General features: G+C 42.7%; 1 protein-coding gene across 1 annotated transcript in view; it reads right to left on the bottom strand.

Moving 5' to 3' along the window:
• The window catches only part of LOC128301020 (nephrin-like), a 49,320-nt gene extending 31,899 nt beyond the window's left edge, over positions 1-17,421 (bottom strand). The window contains exon 1 of the mRNA XM_053037314.1: positions 17,325-17,421. Within this exon, the coding sequence (XP_052893274.1) occupies positions 17,325-17,421 (97 nt within the window). The remainder of the gene's footprint in view (positions 1-17,324) is intronic.
• Positions 17,422-17,986: the final 565 nt, after the last annotated feature.

The following is a 17,986-nucleotide window of genomic DNA, read 5'->3' as shown; positions in this document are numbered from 1 at the left end:
ATTTGATAAATACGCACACGCAGTATGCGCACGTACGCAAACAAAATCCCGTTCCGCCGCAGGAGCGTAGGAGTTGAACGATGATGGTGGAAAACCAAAACGAAAGCACACGTAAGCGGGAATCGACCGGAAACGGGATTAAAACAAACCGAAATGATGAAAACGATAAATCGAACATCGGTGCTGTTTCACGTTTTGTCGCATCGGGGCCTGCTGACAGATTGCAGAGAATGGTGGGGAAAATCGTTTTCTCATCGGTTGTCATCCGGAAACAGAGGTTCCACAACGCAGTAAAAGTGTTTTAAAGCAAAAACCAAATACAAAAACAAAAACAACGACAAAAGCAGAACTGCTATGAACGAGTGAAAGGGAAGAAAAGAACGAAAATGGATGATGGATATTTGGGGGTGGAAAAAAATGGAAACTCAAGCCCAATTTCATTCCCCATTCACCCTCGTTTTCCGATGAATCGCTTTTCAGAACGTGGAAATCCAGTTTATCGGTGCACCAGACAAGCTCTCCACGAGCTGCCACCAGCACCAGTTCAAACCGACGTAAAAATGCACGCACCCGAACGCGATCCCGGATCAGCTAAAAACCTCGAATGAGATATTTGATGATCTCGAAAACAGCAATCACGTGTTCCATCGATGCGCATGAAATGACTATTCGCGTGCACGGCCGGTGCGTTTGGAACTCGCGGATGTGATGCAATTTTTCCTTGCTCCCGGTTTCCCGGTTCCCCCCTGTCGTTCCCCATCCAGGTGGGTAGCTGCACTCCGGCCATCGAACGAGCCCACCCGACGGACGAGTGCAAATGGAACAGATAAGGCATTTGGCGCTGACAGTAATCTAATTTCCCTGCCATACCAACATTCAAATCAATCCCATTTCGACAGGCACACATCCGAAACCGACAAAACGGGGCAAACGGTTTTTCGTTTGTGTGAAACCATTTTTGCGGAAACCTCGAAAACACTCCAAAACCAGGTGCGGATTGTAAAATGGGGTCCGGGTCCGTTTAGCATTGTTTGTGATTTGTGTGGAAAATATGTTTCGAGCTGCGCTTGTTCGATGGAACACGGCGGCCATCTGACGCTGACCCTTTTGGCCATTTGAAGGAAGTGATTGAGCGTTTTTAGAACATAAAACTTGGTACAGCGCTTCGCTGTCTCGTTTCGATTTCACGCGAGTCAAGTTGGAATGCAACTAGAGGGATGCAGTTGAAAGGATGATAACATGAAATATGGTTACTTCTTCCACGAGAGCAGCAGAAGGTTCATCTATTACAGAGCAATTTTTTTGTTCCGTATGGAATTGTATGGAATACTATTTTGCATAGCAGTTAATTTCCCATCCGTTCTTAAATGAGAATCATTAAGTTACAAAGGAATTATACAGAACACATAAAGTATAGCGATGGAAGTTAATTTAATGTGAATCTGGAATATCTTATAGCAATCGTCCAGTATTCTTTTACTAACAGCTAGATGCAGTTAATCTTTTTTATAAAAAATAACTACACCACAAATTATTGCCGCCACTTAAATCGCATAATTTGCGATATTGTTGTTGTGCACATAAATGTAGGCATTCCGTAGAACAAAGGTGGTACATTCTAGAGGTTTATTATTAAAAAACTCTGTTCTTACTTAAAACATATTTTCTCTCAATTAAATTAAAGCATTTCAAACAAATACTTTGACATTGAACATGTTTTCATTCATGGCATGCACTAATCATAAGTGTACTTACAGGGTTTTGATCCATAAATAATGGCACTGTTCAAACATTCTCTGTCTGCATGCAATACTGTACTATATTTGTAACATTTTCCTCAGAGTAATTGAACTGTTACATTGTATGCATCGAAACCCTGTAAAGTTATGCATCGTTTTAAGTAATGTGGATTGCCTACTTTATGGAAATAACAATTTAGATGTTTTTTTCTGAATTTTGATAAGCTTGCACTCAAAATACAAGTAAAACTTAAGAATAAAACATAAATAAATTGTGGAATTTTTAAAAAATATTGACAGTAAAAATGAGCATTGGAAAACATCTCCCTTCGTGCCACCGCTGACCTTTGCACACTGGCGTGTCGATTGTGGTTGTGGCACGTCAAACCGAAAGAAATAATAACGGAAAACCAACCCTGCAACACGACTCCAAAGCCAACCGATAACCGATCCCGCGCATGATGAACGGCCCGCAACGAACACGATTCGAATCGGCGTTGCGTTGCGTTGTTGTTTTTGTCCAATTTTTTGTGCTGCCTTACGACCCGCGTTTCAACCCGTTGACAGTTTTTAATTTGCTACCATGTGGCAATCGCACTCGCAACCCGTCCCATGTACATTTTGCTCCCTCGCATTCCGGATCCGTCACGGGCAAAGACAAAACCACACAAGTAGGAGGAATGGTCCTTTGCCACAAAATACCGTGACCGTGACGTGAACCGCTACGGCAAGCGCCTGGATGACGATGACTTGCCACTGTGGTTCGCGTCGTGATTGGATGCGGGCTTAAGATTTATGTGCTCGGCTGTGTTTGGGTTGATAATTTTTAAGGCTACCCCATCGCTCTATTGTTTTTGCTCCACACCATGCCATCCTTCTCAGCCTTTATTTCGGAATTGGACATTGTCGTGGGACTGGCGGGATGGTGGTGGTGGTGCTGATGCTGCTCGGAAGCCTCCGTCTGTGGTGTGAATGGTTATGTTTTTCCTCTCCTCTGTTTTTTTCTTCTTTTCATTCTCTCCCACCCCTGACGTTATTGTTTGAAACTCGCATCGTGGAATGAGTTTCGCTATGGACGGCGCCTTTACCCGTGTCTGATAATTCCAACGCTGGGATTGTGCAATCTTGCTGAGCCGTGTGTATTTTTTTTGTTGCTGTGTTTGTTGTCGCGCTTTCCCGAGATCCATTTCCGATGCACGTGTGTCAATGTGTGGGTGTGTGTATGAGTCCGTGTGCGCGACTGTGTGTGTGGTTTTATGTTTCCTTCCCGCTTTTCAGGAAAAGCCATTGTTGAAGGTACGGATGGTGCTTCGCAGTGAGGTTTGTTGTTTGTTGTTTCGGTTATGTTTCATTTTCATTTCCAGCACCACCGTGGCATGGCAAAACCCAATGTTACGGACGAAGCAGCGTGCTCCGGTATTGCACCGGTTGCATTTCACCATTTCTGGTTGCAGCGCGGAATAATGTTGACACAACGATGGGTGAACCGGTGGGGTATTTGTGCTCGGGTGGGACACGGGATGTACAAAAAATGGTACAGAAAGAAAAAAAGCAACAATCTCCCACACAGACACATACACACAGTATTCTACCCAAACAGCAAATGCGAAGATGCACTATAATCAAGTGAAAACCATCTTCCTCTTATCGTAGCACAGGCTGCATACAGAATCCTTGTAGATGCGGGCATTCGATACGCATTCGTAGGTACTGCAAACACTGCCAGTCCATTTCGCCGTCCGTGCAACTGCCACTGCACAGCTACGGAATGTGGCAGCTGTGATGCAACTGGTCACTACGACTGTACGCTTCCCCTGCATGCAGCTTCCGTAAGTACGCCAGTAAGAGCATCGAAGTGCATCGGAAAAATAAGCAAAACTCCACCACCTCGGCAAATGGTACGAGCGCTTTACGATATTAAAAAGCAAAATATCCATTGAAGAGTGTGGCTTCAGCTCGCTAAAGCTAAACCTTCTTCGCAACAGAAATATAATGCATTTTAGCGCGCGTTGTGGAAGCATCGCACCGAGCAAAACTGTCAGAAAGACATTGCAATCTACATTTATTGCCAGAGTGTAGCACCGGGAAGTGGTTGGGCTTTGGCCGTGCCGTTGCAATATTAGGTGATTTTTTTCATCCGCATTGTTGTTCGCATCTGGCAAAATGGCGATGGGATGGACAGGGTTGCACACCTGTTAACTTTCTACCACAACAGCAACACAACGGCTTAGTGCGCCTGGTGCAACGGATAATGAAATGTATTTTCCCGGCTACGCAACGATTCCAGGGGCACTGGAAGTGAATCGCTTTCTTAGATTGCTTAATCAATATTAGAGGGTAGGTGTTCACTAAAGAGGATTAAACATTGTTTTTAATCTGCCATGGCAATCGTGTGCCGCAGGAACATCAAACGGCATATAATGTGCCTAATTGTGTACTACATCCGTAATACAATTTTGTTAGGGATGCTAGCTGACAGCTAACTACTTTAATAAGTGGTAAAAGAATGAGATATGGTTTCTTTTTTGACAAACTATTTAATTTAGTAGCGCTAATTTAGTTCAGTGTAATTGTACACAGTGCATAATATCCATTACAAAATTGCGATTGGAAAATTGCGTTACAAACCTCTAGGAGCATGCGTACAGTAGGAATATAAAATATTTTTTTAAGAAAGCGTTTTCGTTCTAAAACCGCAATGGAGGCGCCCAGTCATTGCATGCTCCTTGAGATTAACTACCATCTCGTATTCTCTTCGGCGTTTTTTTCCATCCAACGACGTTTGGAAAATTGCGTTACAAACCGCTAGGAGCATGCATACAGTGGGAATATAAAATATTTTTTTTAAGAAAGCGTGTTCGTTCTAAAACCGCAATGGAGACGCCCAGTCATTGCATGCTCCTTGAGATCAACTACCAGGTTCGTAGTCTACTCAGCGTTTCTTTCATCTTTCCTGTATCCTGGAGCCTTTCCCTGAGTTATTTTCATTTCCAAGGTTGAAATGAACACTATTCGTTAGGAAAAAACTAAAGAAACTCAAAGTAACCTATCATGAAATCGGCCTGAATAAGTTTTTGTACGATTAAATGGTGATTTGCAATAACGTCTGAAAGTAGGCATATATTAATTTTCATAGCTGTATAAAAAGCTATGTTCAGCTAGAAGTACACAGTGACACACACCCTTAGCATCTGCTGATTAAATCTGATCAGGCTACAAGAATATCAGATTAATGTCAATATCAAAAGCACCAAGTTCGAATAATCAGTTTCGGTTGCAGGTGCTTGACTGTATAATTACTAGTTTGAATGTTTATTTTAACCAGTTGTTAATGTAATTGTTAACTTTGTTAGTCATAATCACATTCATTACACATTTTTAATGAAATTAGTTTCGTTGAATGTTAAAAACCAACAAAATTACATGAGAAGCTATCTTTCAACAACCCGTTTATCTCTCCTCTGAATGTTCTGTGCTTTATGAGGAAGCTCCATTTTGTTTGCCGTTTTCATTTTATTTAGCCACATTTTATCTGATACGGAAGTTGAGAGAAGTTCTGCCCTTTACTTGCATACATTTTTTATTCGCTTTAGCATGACAATAAAATAAAAGAAGGATCAATATACCTCCACGTGTTTGTACGAGTGTGGACGTTGAAGTTGAAAAATCACCGAACAATAAGCCAATGCAAACCGGTCTGCAAAACGAAAACGATGAAAACGACGACAATTCCCCAGAAGGAGCGCGAAACCCATTGTGCGTCGATTGCATTGAAATTGGAAATGGAAAGCTATTGTTGGAGTTTGGGAGAAGTGGGAGTGTTTCATTTTTTGCACTCGCGCGAGATAAACTATGCTGACGCTCATGATGACGCTGATGATCATGATGGTGGCGTTGATGGCGGTATGCGTGTATAATGAAAATCGCTCATGCACACACCGTCGTTTTGGGATGTTTTAAATTTTGATCAATGATTCACCATCCGCCCACCAAGAGGGTCGCCATCTTCGTTGGCGATGCTTCCCCACCCACCTTGGTGCATTTGAGTGGTAGTGGTTTATGTGCGGCCTGGGGGTAATCCCCACCGGTACAGTATTATTTCAATAATAATTCATTAACGCTTATGGAAATAAAATTAAAAATAAAATAGACCATCACTCTAGCATAACAACGGGGGGTGGGGAGGGGCAGCTGCAGGTTTTGCTACTGGCAGAAGACGCTGCAACAACAGCAGTGTAGCATCAATCGATGCGCCTGTATGCCTACGCGCTCGATTTCCTTTCACCCACCCTGAAGTGGTGGAATGCGAACAACGCGGTCGTTGGCCGTAATGATAAACAATTCGATGTTATGAAGCATGCATCGTAGCAGCGTACGCAGCCAGTAAGGATAACCGATGCACACCATGAAAAAACAATCCCGTATGTATGCGAGTTTGTGTGTGTGTGTAGGTGTATATGTGTGTTATTATTTTTGCGAACTATCGAATTTAAATTTTTCACCTTCCCTTACCCCGAAAACGATACACGCATACTGATTTGCGATGATTTATGCAGTGGTCGATATTCGCTGGTGGGCGCAGTGTTGATTGTTTGCAATGGTGCGGCAGTTATTGTTTACACGCCCGCGATCGATGCGCCAACGGAAATACACAAAATTGTGTCGCATGATATATGCCATTTGTGCATTTGAATAAAGCGTTATAAGCAGAGGTTTAACAGACGACCGTCGCTGCGCAGGACGAGAAAGTGATCTGACACATTATTATAGCTTAAATCTAGTTGATACGCATGCTTCAACAGACAATAAGCACCAATTAAGTAGTTTTGTCATAACACCATAGTTAGTGGTGGAAAATAAGGAACGAACGTGATGGAACAGTTCTGCTCCCTAAGGCTTAAGGATAAAAAACTTCGCTCTTCTATTCATCTCCAATACCGCTCAAAATATCGCTTCTGATGCTCTTTCCAAAATATTAGTTCCGATGAGTGAAAGGATTCGCTTTACTTTTTTATCGAAACTTTTCCTATCACTAACCATAATACCATAACCATAACGGCTGACAGTGATAGTGAGTTTTAAAAACAAATTTATATCATGTTCAAAAGGTTGAGACTTTGTTTTACTTTAGTTTACAAAATACCATGTCGTGTCTTCAAAGAACTTCATCGCGAGTCCGATTTGTAGGGTCCAAATAGGTAAATGATAAAAGTATAGGAGTCTAATCCATTTGCGTTGTTTGACTTTGACAGTTTCGGTTCTAGAGCGTGGAGTAAATTTAACAATGAAAGAAACCTGCAAATGAAATGCTTTATTACGATCGTCAAGCCGAAATAGAATTGGCTTTTCAGAATTAGATAACATTGAACAATGAGTTAACGAATAGCTGGATCGGAGAGTTCCCATAGAATACTGATTCATTTGAAAAGAAATCGATCAATTTGTATATCAAATACATTGACGTTTCGTTTAATTCATGATGAAAATTTAAAAAAAAAACGAACAAAAGAACCACGATTGGCTATCCATTACGAAGTTATTAGTAATCTTCATAGAAATCTCGCCGGCATAAACAAAGCAGGTTTAATCCCAGGACAAAGTAGTATAAGTACACAAAAAATAAACTCTCCGAAACGTTTTCCAATAGAATCAGTAACAAATCCGTTAACAAGCAGTGCAGATCATTAATAACTAGGATAAGCTCTGTCGCACTCTTGTACTCGGAAATGCCGCTGCACTTCAAACGGTGATAGCAAACATAGCAAAAAGACGCAGCTTTTTGTGCTAAACGCAGGACATTGGCAGCGAGGGCACTGCCATCCTTTTGTTCACGTTATGAAGCTCCACTGGAGGTCGGTGAGTAAGTAACGTTTTTACTGGCCAGCAGATTGCGTTGAATTTGGTGCCTTTTCAATTAATACGCCCTTGCTTCGCATCCGAATCGGTACGGTCAACATATTAGTGTGCGCTAAATATCTAGTGTCGGCTCGAAAAGTTGAAACACTTCTGCAGTCCGAAACAGCTGCTCGACACTGCCTGGAGCTTAGTGTCACGCTGCACACCGGTAGAAATGCCCTGTACGAGATGAGCCGCAACGATCGAAGGGGAGTCACGGTGTGTCTGTGAAGCGAAAAATCAGAGTGATTAATTGTTGCCTCGTAAAAGTCCACCGATGATGGTAGACCGTCGACCGTCCAGTCTCGCCATGCAGAGACTGGCACTAGCCCCGGCACTAGTCATAATAACGAGCAGATCATCCGTTGGCAAATTTGAGCGACGCGTCCTGTCCGAGACCGGAGACCGGAGACCGGTTGTTCCGTGGTTCGATTTCTATACGTGGTGGCATGGGGTGCTTGGACGATCGGATAAGCGGAAGTGTCGCACACCAGGGGTTCCGCGGTGACGATAATTTATCATCATCACGTGCCCGGTCAACCATGTATGTGTATGTGTGTGTGTGTTTGCTTCGATCGGAAGTGGTCCCACTTTGTACCGGACGCAGCAGGGTGAGCTAGCCCTGACGCTGTGCAGTCCGGTATGTTGCGATTGCGTTTGTGCATCGGATTTTACAACATAATACGAAAGTGTGTGTGTGTGTTTGTTAAGAGGAAGGGAAAGTGTACAGGGTGTTGTCTTTCCTCTTTTTGTGTGTTGCATACATATCTGTGTGCGAATGTGGTGTTGAGCGTTGTTCGGCTCGGCAGACTCATTGTTCGCCATTGTACGTATAGACACCTCATCCAGCAGACCGTGTGGCAAGACACCGCGGTGAATTGACGGTGCTACAGCATTAGAGTTTGATGAGCTTGGAACCGTTTTCCGAAACCCGAGAGGCTGCGGTTTCCGTAGTCTGTAGCTTCCCCGGGAGTCCACATTAATTATTCTGCGGCTACTGTCATAACTACGAACCATCAATTCCGGTTCACAAAACACCAAGAGCCGTTAGATCCGTTGTAAAAGGATATTCGGCAGGGTATACCGCTGATGGCGGTGGCACAAGTGCGGAGAAATGGTTTGATGGGTTTACTGTGGTGGTAATAAAAATTTTAAAGGTTATGTTTTTTTTTATCTGACCCACCCTTTCGGACCGGATAAAAGCGTGTCCTGTGGTACGGTGGTGCAGTTATCAGTAACACGCCAGATCGACCATCGACCGTAACGAACGAAGTGGAAAATTATGCTGAATGGATTGTCAGGAAAATATATTTCCCTTTGCACCACTTTTCTCAAAACGGCGAGTGGTAGAGGAAAAGCAAAACAAACAATTATCGATATGAAATGCTTAGATAGTTGAATGAAGTTTGCAAAATGGAACATTTTCTTTCTCGCCAGATGGTTGTGCAAGTGGAATTCAATCTAGTACACGCGAAAATATGTATTGACATGATTTTCTGTGTCAACGAGAGTTGTACACTGTGGATTTGTTAAACAATATCTACGATTGTTCAAAATGGGATATTTGTCAGGGGTATTGCATAACTCAAGGCGCATATAGCACAACGCTTCTATATTTTAATATGTTGCCATTTTCGGTCATTCTGTATCGTGCTTTCATTAGTGATTGTGCACTCAAATGGTTATTGCTGTTCGCTACCTTAATAATTCAGTGAAAACAGCATCACATTTTCTAACGTGCTATAAGAACACTTTTTTTGCAACACTAATCACGCTTAGATCCGACTTTGTTCGCCCCATAAAATTTAAATAAAGCGGCATACATAACGTCCGATGATATGAACTATACCAAACTCGCGGACGAGTACTTAACTAGCCAGATTACTATATAACAGCACCGAAGTTAATATGAGTAATAGGTTTGAGTTACTAACTTTTCGATTGTCATTATTATGGTCTTGGACAGTTAATGATGTTTCTCGCACTGCCATGTATGTTAAAGTGTATACATGGTGTGAATTTTCTAACGTTTTTCGATAGACGATAAGATGTTTAATTAAAAGTAATCAGAAACGGGTAAAGTTTGATTGTGTTTAGCTGAACTGTAGTAACAAAATAACAAATCGACAATTCATAACCGAAAAGTATTCAAAATTTACTGTTAATTCATAGAAATCTACTCTCATCACAATTATCCCAATTGTCAAAAAACTGAAAAAATATTATGCGAGAATTATCTGTATATCTGGATACCTTTTCTCTTGTACGCATTAAGGTTGTTCTTGCTTATATTGGAAATTTTGGGAATATTCATGCAAAAAAAAAAAAACAAACGAGTAAGCAGCCTATCTCCCACAGATCCACTTTACACTGCTCGATATCTCTTTTCATACCTGTTAGCTTTGTTTTCAGAACCTCCCACCGTGTTTACATAAACCTTCGTTCTTTCTGCTTTACCTGGTACTTCCATCGTATGTAACAGTCTAGTTTAATCGATTCCATCCCTACTTTTATTTCATCAATATCGGTCCCTTAATGCCGCCCGGATCGGCAACAGGAAAACGATGGATTATTTTCACACCCATAAGTCATTAGGCACCCGGAAAGCCGTACCACATTAAAATAAAAGAAAAAGGCAAAATAAGCTACGCCCTGCAGTAAGAACAGTTAATTAGCAATTTCCTAACCGCTTGATCCGATGACAATGGAAAAACTAATTCCATTTCCTGCACCCACACCTCGGGACCTCATTAGGCGTGAAATAGAAACTATTTTCAACCATTTTCGTCCTCTGCCACACATTTTCCACATCCCCCGAAATGCGTTGCAAACGTGGCCGGATGTTTGGCAAGAAGATTGGGCTTTCTACCTGGGTTTCTAACCCACTTAAATGAAACCTCACCCAAGCGGGACACTATTTGTTTGCATAAGGTGTTGTTTTTTGCTTCGTTTTGGAGGTAATCGATGAAACATTTGTCCGTGATGGCACCGGAAACTATGAAAGCGTTAAGCTAAAATGGTATAATAATCCCACCAGCACACCCCCCGTCACGATGGGTTACACAGTTTGAGGCGAAAAAGTTGTTCGGTCGCCATAAGCAAACACTTCCCGCTTCTCGGACATAATTGGGTTGGGTTTAATTAATGCTAGAGTAAACGATGGGAGTTAATCTGCAGGTTTCAAAAAAAGGGATCCAAACTACTGGTTGAAAGCGAATCCATTCTATTAAGACATTAGTGATGACGATTCCGCTATTGGCCCTGTATGAAAGGACGTCTTCGCGGACGATGCGATTTATTGTTGGAGGATGAGATAACCTACCAAGTTTGAAACATATTTCTTGGAACATATTTTCTTCATCAACAAAATAATGTTCCCCAGCCCATTGAGAAGTTATGCACTTTCGAACGTCTAAAAATAGCGTACATGAAGAAGTTTGACAGCTGATCGATGGATCAGATGGAAAGCTTTGTTCGAGTCGAACATTCAATCAGAATTCCCCAAGACTACCCACGTCATTTAAGGTGTTTGGGATGTAGTGCTATCAAGCTAAATAAATATACAATTTATTTGATAGCCAAATGCAGGGAAAGGAACAGGGAAAATAGAAAACTTTGATACAACATCCTGGCATCGTAATGGTATTATATTCTAAACATGCCATCTTGAGTTGCAAGGAAAACGGTCAAAGTAAGTAGGGTTGGCATCGGGTGTAGCTGGGAATTGTTACAAACAAAATATTAGCTTCAATTTAGAGTCATTCATTATTAAGTAATCAAACAAAAACTTAGTTCTTGCCGAGACGAATGTTGTATTTAACTATTTTTAGTTTCATTGTCTCGCTTTGTACGCTGACCAGTAACTTCGTTTCGACTACATCCGATTCGTGAGAAGTCAGCAAGTATCTGATTCGTACATTACTTATAATTATATTTTCTCGGTAACAGTTATACGCTTCATTCGAAACCTCTCAGATATTTTCGTAGCACACGAACAGAAAATGTTCACTCGGTGTGCAAATGTTATCTGAAACATAAACATTAAGAAGCAAACAGACACACATACACGCACGTATAGGTCTAACTCATACGGTAGTAGTTCTTAAGGAAAGCCTGATGGGGAGCCAATTCTTTCGAAACGAAGTGCTTCATTAAAATTTGCTCAGACCCAGATAAAGCTAGCGTAGGCTCCGCATTGGTACAATCTCCAATTCGAGAAGGAATGTGTTCTAATTCCGTCGCTCCGGAAGTTTCTCGTGCGCGGGAAAGAGGGCAGAGGTAAGCGTTTCGGTGAGGGGAGTGGTATCGGGGTGGCAGATGAAAAATGATGGCTGGGAAAAGTTGCGAAAAGTCATAAGAGCGCAGAGACATTAATTTAGCAGAAGCTTTTAAAAGAAATAGCTAGACGATTGACGGGACGGTTGGTGTTATCTGTGGCTCTGGGGAAGGAGGAAAATGGGAGGATTGTTGTTGTTGGTGTTGCGTGGTGATTGGGGTAGGAAGTGGCGAGGTCACCTTTTGCAGAGCTTTATCCGGTACTTCGTTTGTTCCGCAGTTCCCCGGGGGCAACTGTTTACCTAATGAAGATATCATTCTTAAGCGTGGCGTCACCCGAGCGCGTTCTAAGACAGCTTAACAGAAGAAGAAAAGTTGTCTGTGTTCCAGAACTGACGTGTATCCGTGTTGCACTGTGCCGCGCTGCGGAAGAGCACGGCACGATGTCTTTTCAACCTCCAAGCCTGGTAATGATTTCTGACTCTGGTAAAGATCGTATGCCTTCTGCCAGGGTACTACGGAAGGGTGAATGTTACCATTGCTCAAAGTTTTGTTCACGCGACGCATCAGCGCAAATATGCTGGTGACCTTCCTGTTGCGACCCCGGATCCTGGTCACGGCACCATGCGCCAAATGGTACGCACGCGACAACGAAAATCCCGCGACCAATTCTCTACCCGTTTATCCGGTTTTCTCGCCGCTGCACCACCGGTTGGTTGGTTAATGGGAAAGTTTGTCATGTTTTCGAGTGCGGATTGTGCAGAGTTGGGTAAGGGAACTTTGAGCTTCACACACACATGGATGTGCGTTACGGCTTTTACGGTGTCTTTCGGCAACATTCCGTCGAATTTTTGGGTCAAAAGATGTTTTATACATCGACCCAATGATGTACGGGTGGAGTGATGTTTGCGCTTCCGTTGAAAATGACTTTTGAGAACTCATCCTTCTCCGTTGCATATGTATGTAGAAGCTATTTCAATGTCAATGGTAGCCTTATTTGAGAAGAAAAAACATTTCAGACTCACAACGCCACTGCTATCGATCGCGAACACGCGGAGAAAACATTAACGATGAAAATGATGATGGCGATTAGCATACTACCGCTTCCCGCGAGCATGAATCATGCGGTGGAAGCAATACGTACGCACGGCCATTGCTACCGGGAAATGAAAAATTCGCAGCAAATGAGAAAGCAGCAAATTTATCGTGGGAAGATGAACGCCAACAAAAAAAAACATAAAAACGAGATTGAAATGGGTTTAAAGATTTTCGATCTGCTAGAAGATAACGTGGGATTAACGAAAGGAAAAATCGATGCTGTTCTTCAGGGGCCTTTTGAATGTTAGGAATGTTTAAATGGTGCTTAAAACATATTTTTTAAAATTTCAGCCTTAGAAAGCGACCGGTGTATGAGTCCCTTGATTCCCAGTAACGGTACAACGTGGGATTGTATATATTAAGTGGTCGCGCCTAAAGATATGCAATATATTTCTATCGTGGCAGTATAAAACCATTGCGAGTGGTTGGGGAATTCAAATATTATGGACCTTTAGGGAACAAAAATGTCAAATGTTGAGAAAGAGATTTGCATACTTTCAGGCGTTACGGATTCGTAACACAAAGGCGATTAATACAGCTAATAAACGAAGAAAATATTAGGCTCCTCGTTAAATCGAACAACTTGCTTGTTTGCAATTCGTACCGTCTCTAAGCAGACAACTAAAATCCATTAACATAAACAAAAGGGCCTCTTCGTTACAGTGTACATGGAAGCATTCATTACATTACCACCATTTTATCCACCAGATTGGTGAACCACATGATAAATGATATGATTGCTTCATCGAGCGCGATGTTATTTAAAAATTGAAGACCATAAACCTTTCCCACCATGCGGTGCCGAATACCTCACGGTAGTTCCCACGCCCAAAATGTTGCCTCTCGTGTGCGAAAATGGAAAAAAATCAAATCTCTTCATACAAGTGCCCCTCTCACCAAAACGGTTGACAAATACCAGCGCAAATGTTGAGATAAATTTATTTATCTTCCGCACCCATTATGATGCTAACTCTTGCGTACCCAAGCATTGGCACCACATCCATGTGTACAACGAATGTACGCAGGAGACGGAATGGTATCGTTGGAAAGGAGTACGGAAGGAGAGCATCAGGATTTCCAACCCGCGGTACGGCAATTTCCTTTTGCCATCCAACGATCAGTGGCAGTGTATTCTGGCGAAAGGAAAATGTCCGCCAAAGGTGGGTAAAGCTTTCGCCACAGGCTCGTAACCCATGATTGGAGGATTACAGTGCTGGGCGATGAATGTGTATCAAACGCTGTCAAAATTAAATCCTAATTAAACAAATGATGTTTGCTAAACGATGACCTTCAGTTTTGTAATGTAAATTGCAAAATTTTTGGCGTAGAACAATGGGTATGCAGATTTTTTCCGGAAGATTTGTCACCTAGGTTAAAAAGTATGCCATTCTTAAATCTCGCACAATCCTCATTTCGTCGATTCTCTTACTGTTCCAGCACCAGAAACCCTCCAATCCCGTTTTACATCTGCGACCTAATTCAACGCCCATTTCTGTCGAAAGTTTACATCGGTTTTAAGACAACGTTCAAGAGTTTAAGCTAACGGTTTCATTTCTTGTCTGACAACGTTGTTCCAGTGACTGCGAGAAAGCATGTCCCGGGCGGGGACAAGGTTGCTTGGTTTAAGGTTAATGCTTGTACCCGACCTCAAAAGCTACGCGTAATGGTGGCAAAAAATCAACCGAAACTCATGCCAAATCTTACCCACCGCTAGTTGCCCACCCCAGAGGATTGAGGAAGAATAAGGATTCCGGATCCTGCGCGAACACAGAACGTGTGTAGAAGTGTAATCCGCGTATACTGCCCCAGTATTCGCTATCTCCTTCTACCCTGTCCCCTGATGCGGTGCGGATGTGATTACAACAAAAGATTAATTCGTTATGTGTGATTTATGCGTAGCGTGCGTATTGTGCTGCTGATATCCGGAATCAACCACCAACGACAACCGCCAGCTCTCCCGAGTAGCACTCCTGCTACTTCGGTAACATTTGGCGCAAAGAATGTGAAGGGAATGAGCAGTGCGTGTGTTTTGTGGGGTGAGAGAATTCTTTGTGAAGGATTTTCCCAGAAAAACACGTGAACTTTTCACCGATGGCAGAAGGAAATGAAATTGGCACGAATGGCGGAATGATGAAATTGTTACCACAACTGGGACATATCCACTTTGCGGCAGGGCGTGATAGGAGGAGGATATTAAAAGTTTAATTTATCGTGTTACAAAACCTACGATGGATGGTGGATTGAAACGTTGTTGAGGATATCCGTAGGAGTGAGTTGGCTTACACCTGAGGGTGTGCAGCTAAACAATACAGCAGCTGTTGAAGTCATTGCAGGGCCATGGAGAAAGTACACCGATTGTGCTGACTTGTTGGATAGATTAGCAAAGCATTCCAGCACACAAAATCCCACTCACACAATTGAGCCGAGTGACCGGAATTGAATCTGACACACAAAGACACACACACACACACATACCCACGCACACAAAGTAGTGTTGATCTCGCTGCTCAACAGTCTCTTCATCCGTTCAAAACAGCAAACAATTTCACCTGCGAGAGGTACACAAGGTGAGAGTTTCAAAAGTTTTCCCTTTGGTGATACAAAAAGACACAGTGGGCGTTCTTTATTTGGTTTTTAAGGTTTTTGTTTAGCTTTGTGTGTAGGCTTTGCAGTAGGGAGGATTTCGCTTTTGGCGTCTAACTCCACCCGTTCCGAGGTCAGAAAACTTGCTGATCGCTCACTCCGTTAAGAAATGTGGTGGAAACGGATGAAATCGGCTGTGCTGAGGTGGGTGCTCTTAGCCGAATTAGGTAGCAGCCACCATTGGGGGCCATTGTTGAAAAGTTTCACTTTCCCGAACCTACCGCGCTGGACGTAAAACCTTGGTCTCAAACAAGTTCTGACGGGCTGGCCGAACGGGGTGCAAAACCCCGAAAACCTCCGACACCGGCACCAGGTGATGTGGCTCCGATATGTAATGGATACACAGCTAACCATCCAAGAACTCAGCTCATCAAGGAGTTCATTAATTTTACCAACTTTATGGTATAAAGCGCGGGACAGGTTGCCCATCCAGCTCAACGTTCACGTTAGTCCCCAGTTTTTCCCAGCTGGACAGACATCCAGCTGGAGTTGGTGTCGGAAAGCTATGAGCAGGGAAAGGAGCATGCAGCGAACACAAAGCCATCGGCCCTGCATTGTGTTTGAGCCCTGCCAGTGCCACTTGAAAGACATTTTCTAAAGAGCATAATCTCATAATCATTGGCAAGTAGCAGCAACCTGTGTAGCGAACGGCACGCCCCGGGAAGAGTGCTGAATTTTTTGACCTTCTGTTTAAGGAATGGTCCACTGGCAGTTCAGTTGTTCGCTTGGCATGGACCACTGAAGCAACGGCTCTAACGTCGGCTTCACACCAATTAAGCGGTGAGTTCAGCCCCAAAACGCGTACAGTCGGTGAAGTTTTCATGGAACATTTTTCTTCAGCTCATAGTACGCTTTTATGTGAGAAAGGGAAGAATGAAGAAAAGGACCAGTGTTGAAAGACAATGAGACCGTCTCGGAGGGGTGCGTTAAATGTGTGCTTAAGCAGAAACTGTTGGTCTCAAGAAGCGTGTGGAGACCTGTTATTTCCGACACTGCCAGACAAGATTTCCGTTCTGCTACTGCTACAGAAGCTTTCATTAGTGTCTTTCATTGGATGATATTTTAAAGCGCCCACTAGCTTTATCTAGTGTATTTTATTTCCTTTTTAACTGCATCACTTTATAGAACACAATGCATCTATTTAACCTTGTTATGAAACATGTAATTTTGTTTATAACTAAACTAAACATAACGTCTGCTGTTGCTACAGACATTCGAAATAATATAGGCCGGTAATGCTATTTCATTTGCATTCCTCTAGGCGCCTTTTGAAATTACATGCATGTTGACGATGCTAATAAAGGAATAATGTCATACTAATTGCTTTGCTAGAGAGGCCTCGATGTAATTAATTGAAACATTGTATAGCGTACCTAAGGGTGCCAGGACGATAATATGGCAATATAGATAACTATTTGAGTAGAGTATTTTTCGTTAAGCAACACCTGTAAACAATTACCAATGAACTGAGATAATAGCTGCAATCCGTATGAAGTGTTTTTTCCCACGGAAAAATATAATTTAAGGCAAAATTTGTTGCTGTTTTTGTTTCCTAAACAGGGCTTGTTCAATTTGCAAGAGCTACAAACGAGCAGACATTTCTGGGAAGGAAAATTAAATAGCTGCCAGGGATGTCATAAGGTACTGTTGTGCATACTGTGCCAGTAGACTTACCGTGTTTGTCCTTTTCGTGCATCGATTTTCCATCTATTAAATTTATAATTAGCACCAGTTTCCACCACGCAACTCGTACGAAACCGTCGATTTTCATCTTTACAGCTATATCTGTTGTACGTGAGTGAGTGTTTGTGATTTTTTCTCTTCGTCTACGTTTGCACTACTGTTTGGTTGGTTGTCTTTGGGCCGTTGCTGGAATGGAGAATGTTGCTTCTTCCCCAATAACCCAACCCTTGGCACGCACTTTGTCCTTTGATGAATGCAGATCCTTTCTCGATGTTTTTTTCCAGAAGATCGGAATCGGTGGCCTTCGGTCGTTTGGGGCAAGTCTTATGGACGAACCTGATGGCTAGTGATGAATCTGGTCGATGCTCAATTTAATGATGTCTGTGGCGATGCTGTTGCTGCCGGTGGTTGGATGATGATTCCACGCGTCAACATATCCCACCGGAACCGGCGGTGAGTTTGTTCCATTTTCTCACCATTGAGCCGGGGCGAGTGAAAGATTGCCACGTACGATGGCTTTAATGGGCTGACTGACGTTTTTCCTGGTTTCCGCAAGACTGATGGTTGTGTGGATGCTGCCGACTTGATGCCGGTTACCTGCGAACGATAGCATGACGGTGGACGGTTAGTTTGGAAATGTTACACGGTTAGTA

Source organism: Anopheles moucheti, chromosome 3 (assembly GCF_943734755.1).
Source record: "Anopheles moucheti chromosome 3, idAnoMoucSN_F20_07, whole genome shotgun sequence".
Classification (NCBI taxonomy): Eukaryota; Metazoa; Arthropoda; class Insecta; order Diptera; family Culicidae; genus Anopheles; species Anopheles moucheti.
This window is presented reverse-complemented; position numbering and strand designations above follow the sequence as displayed.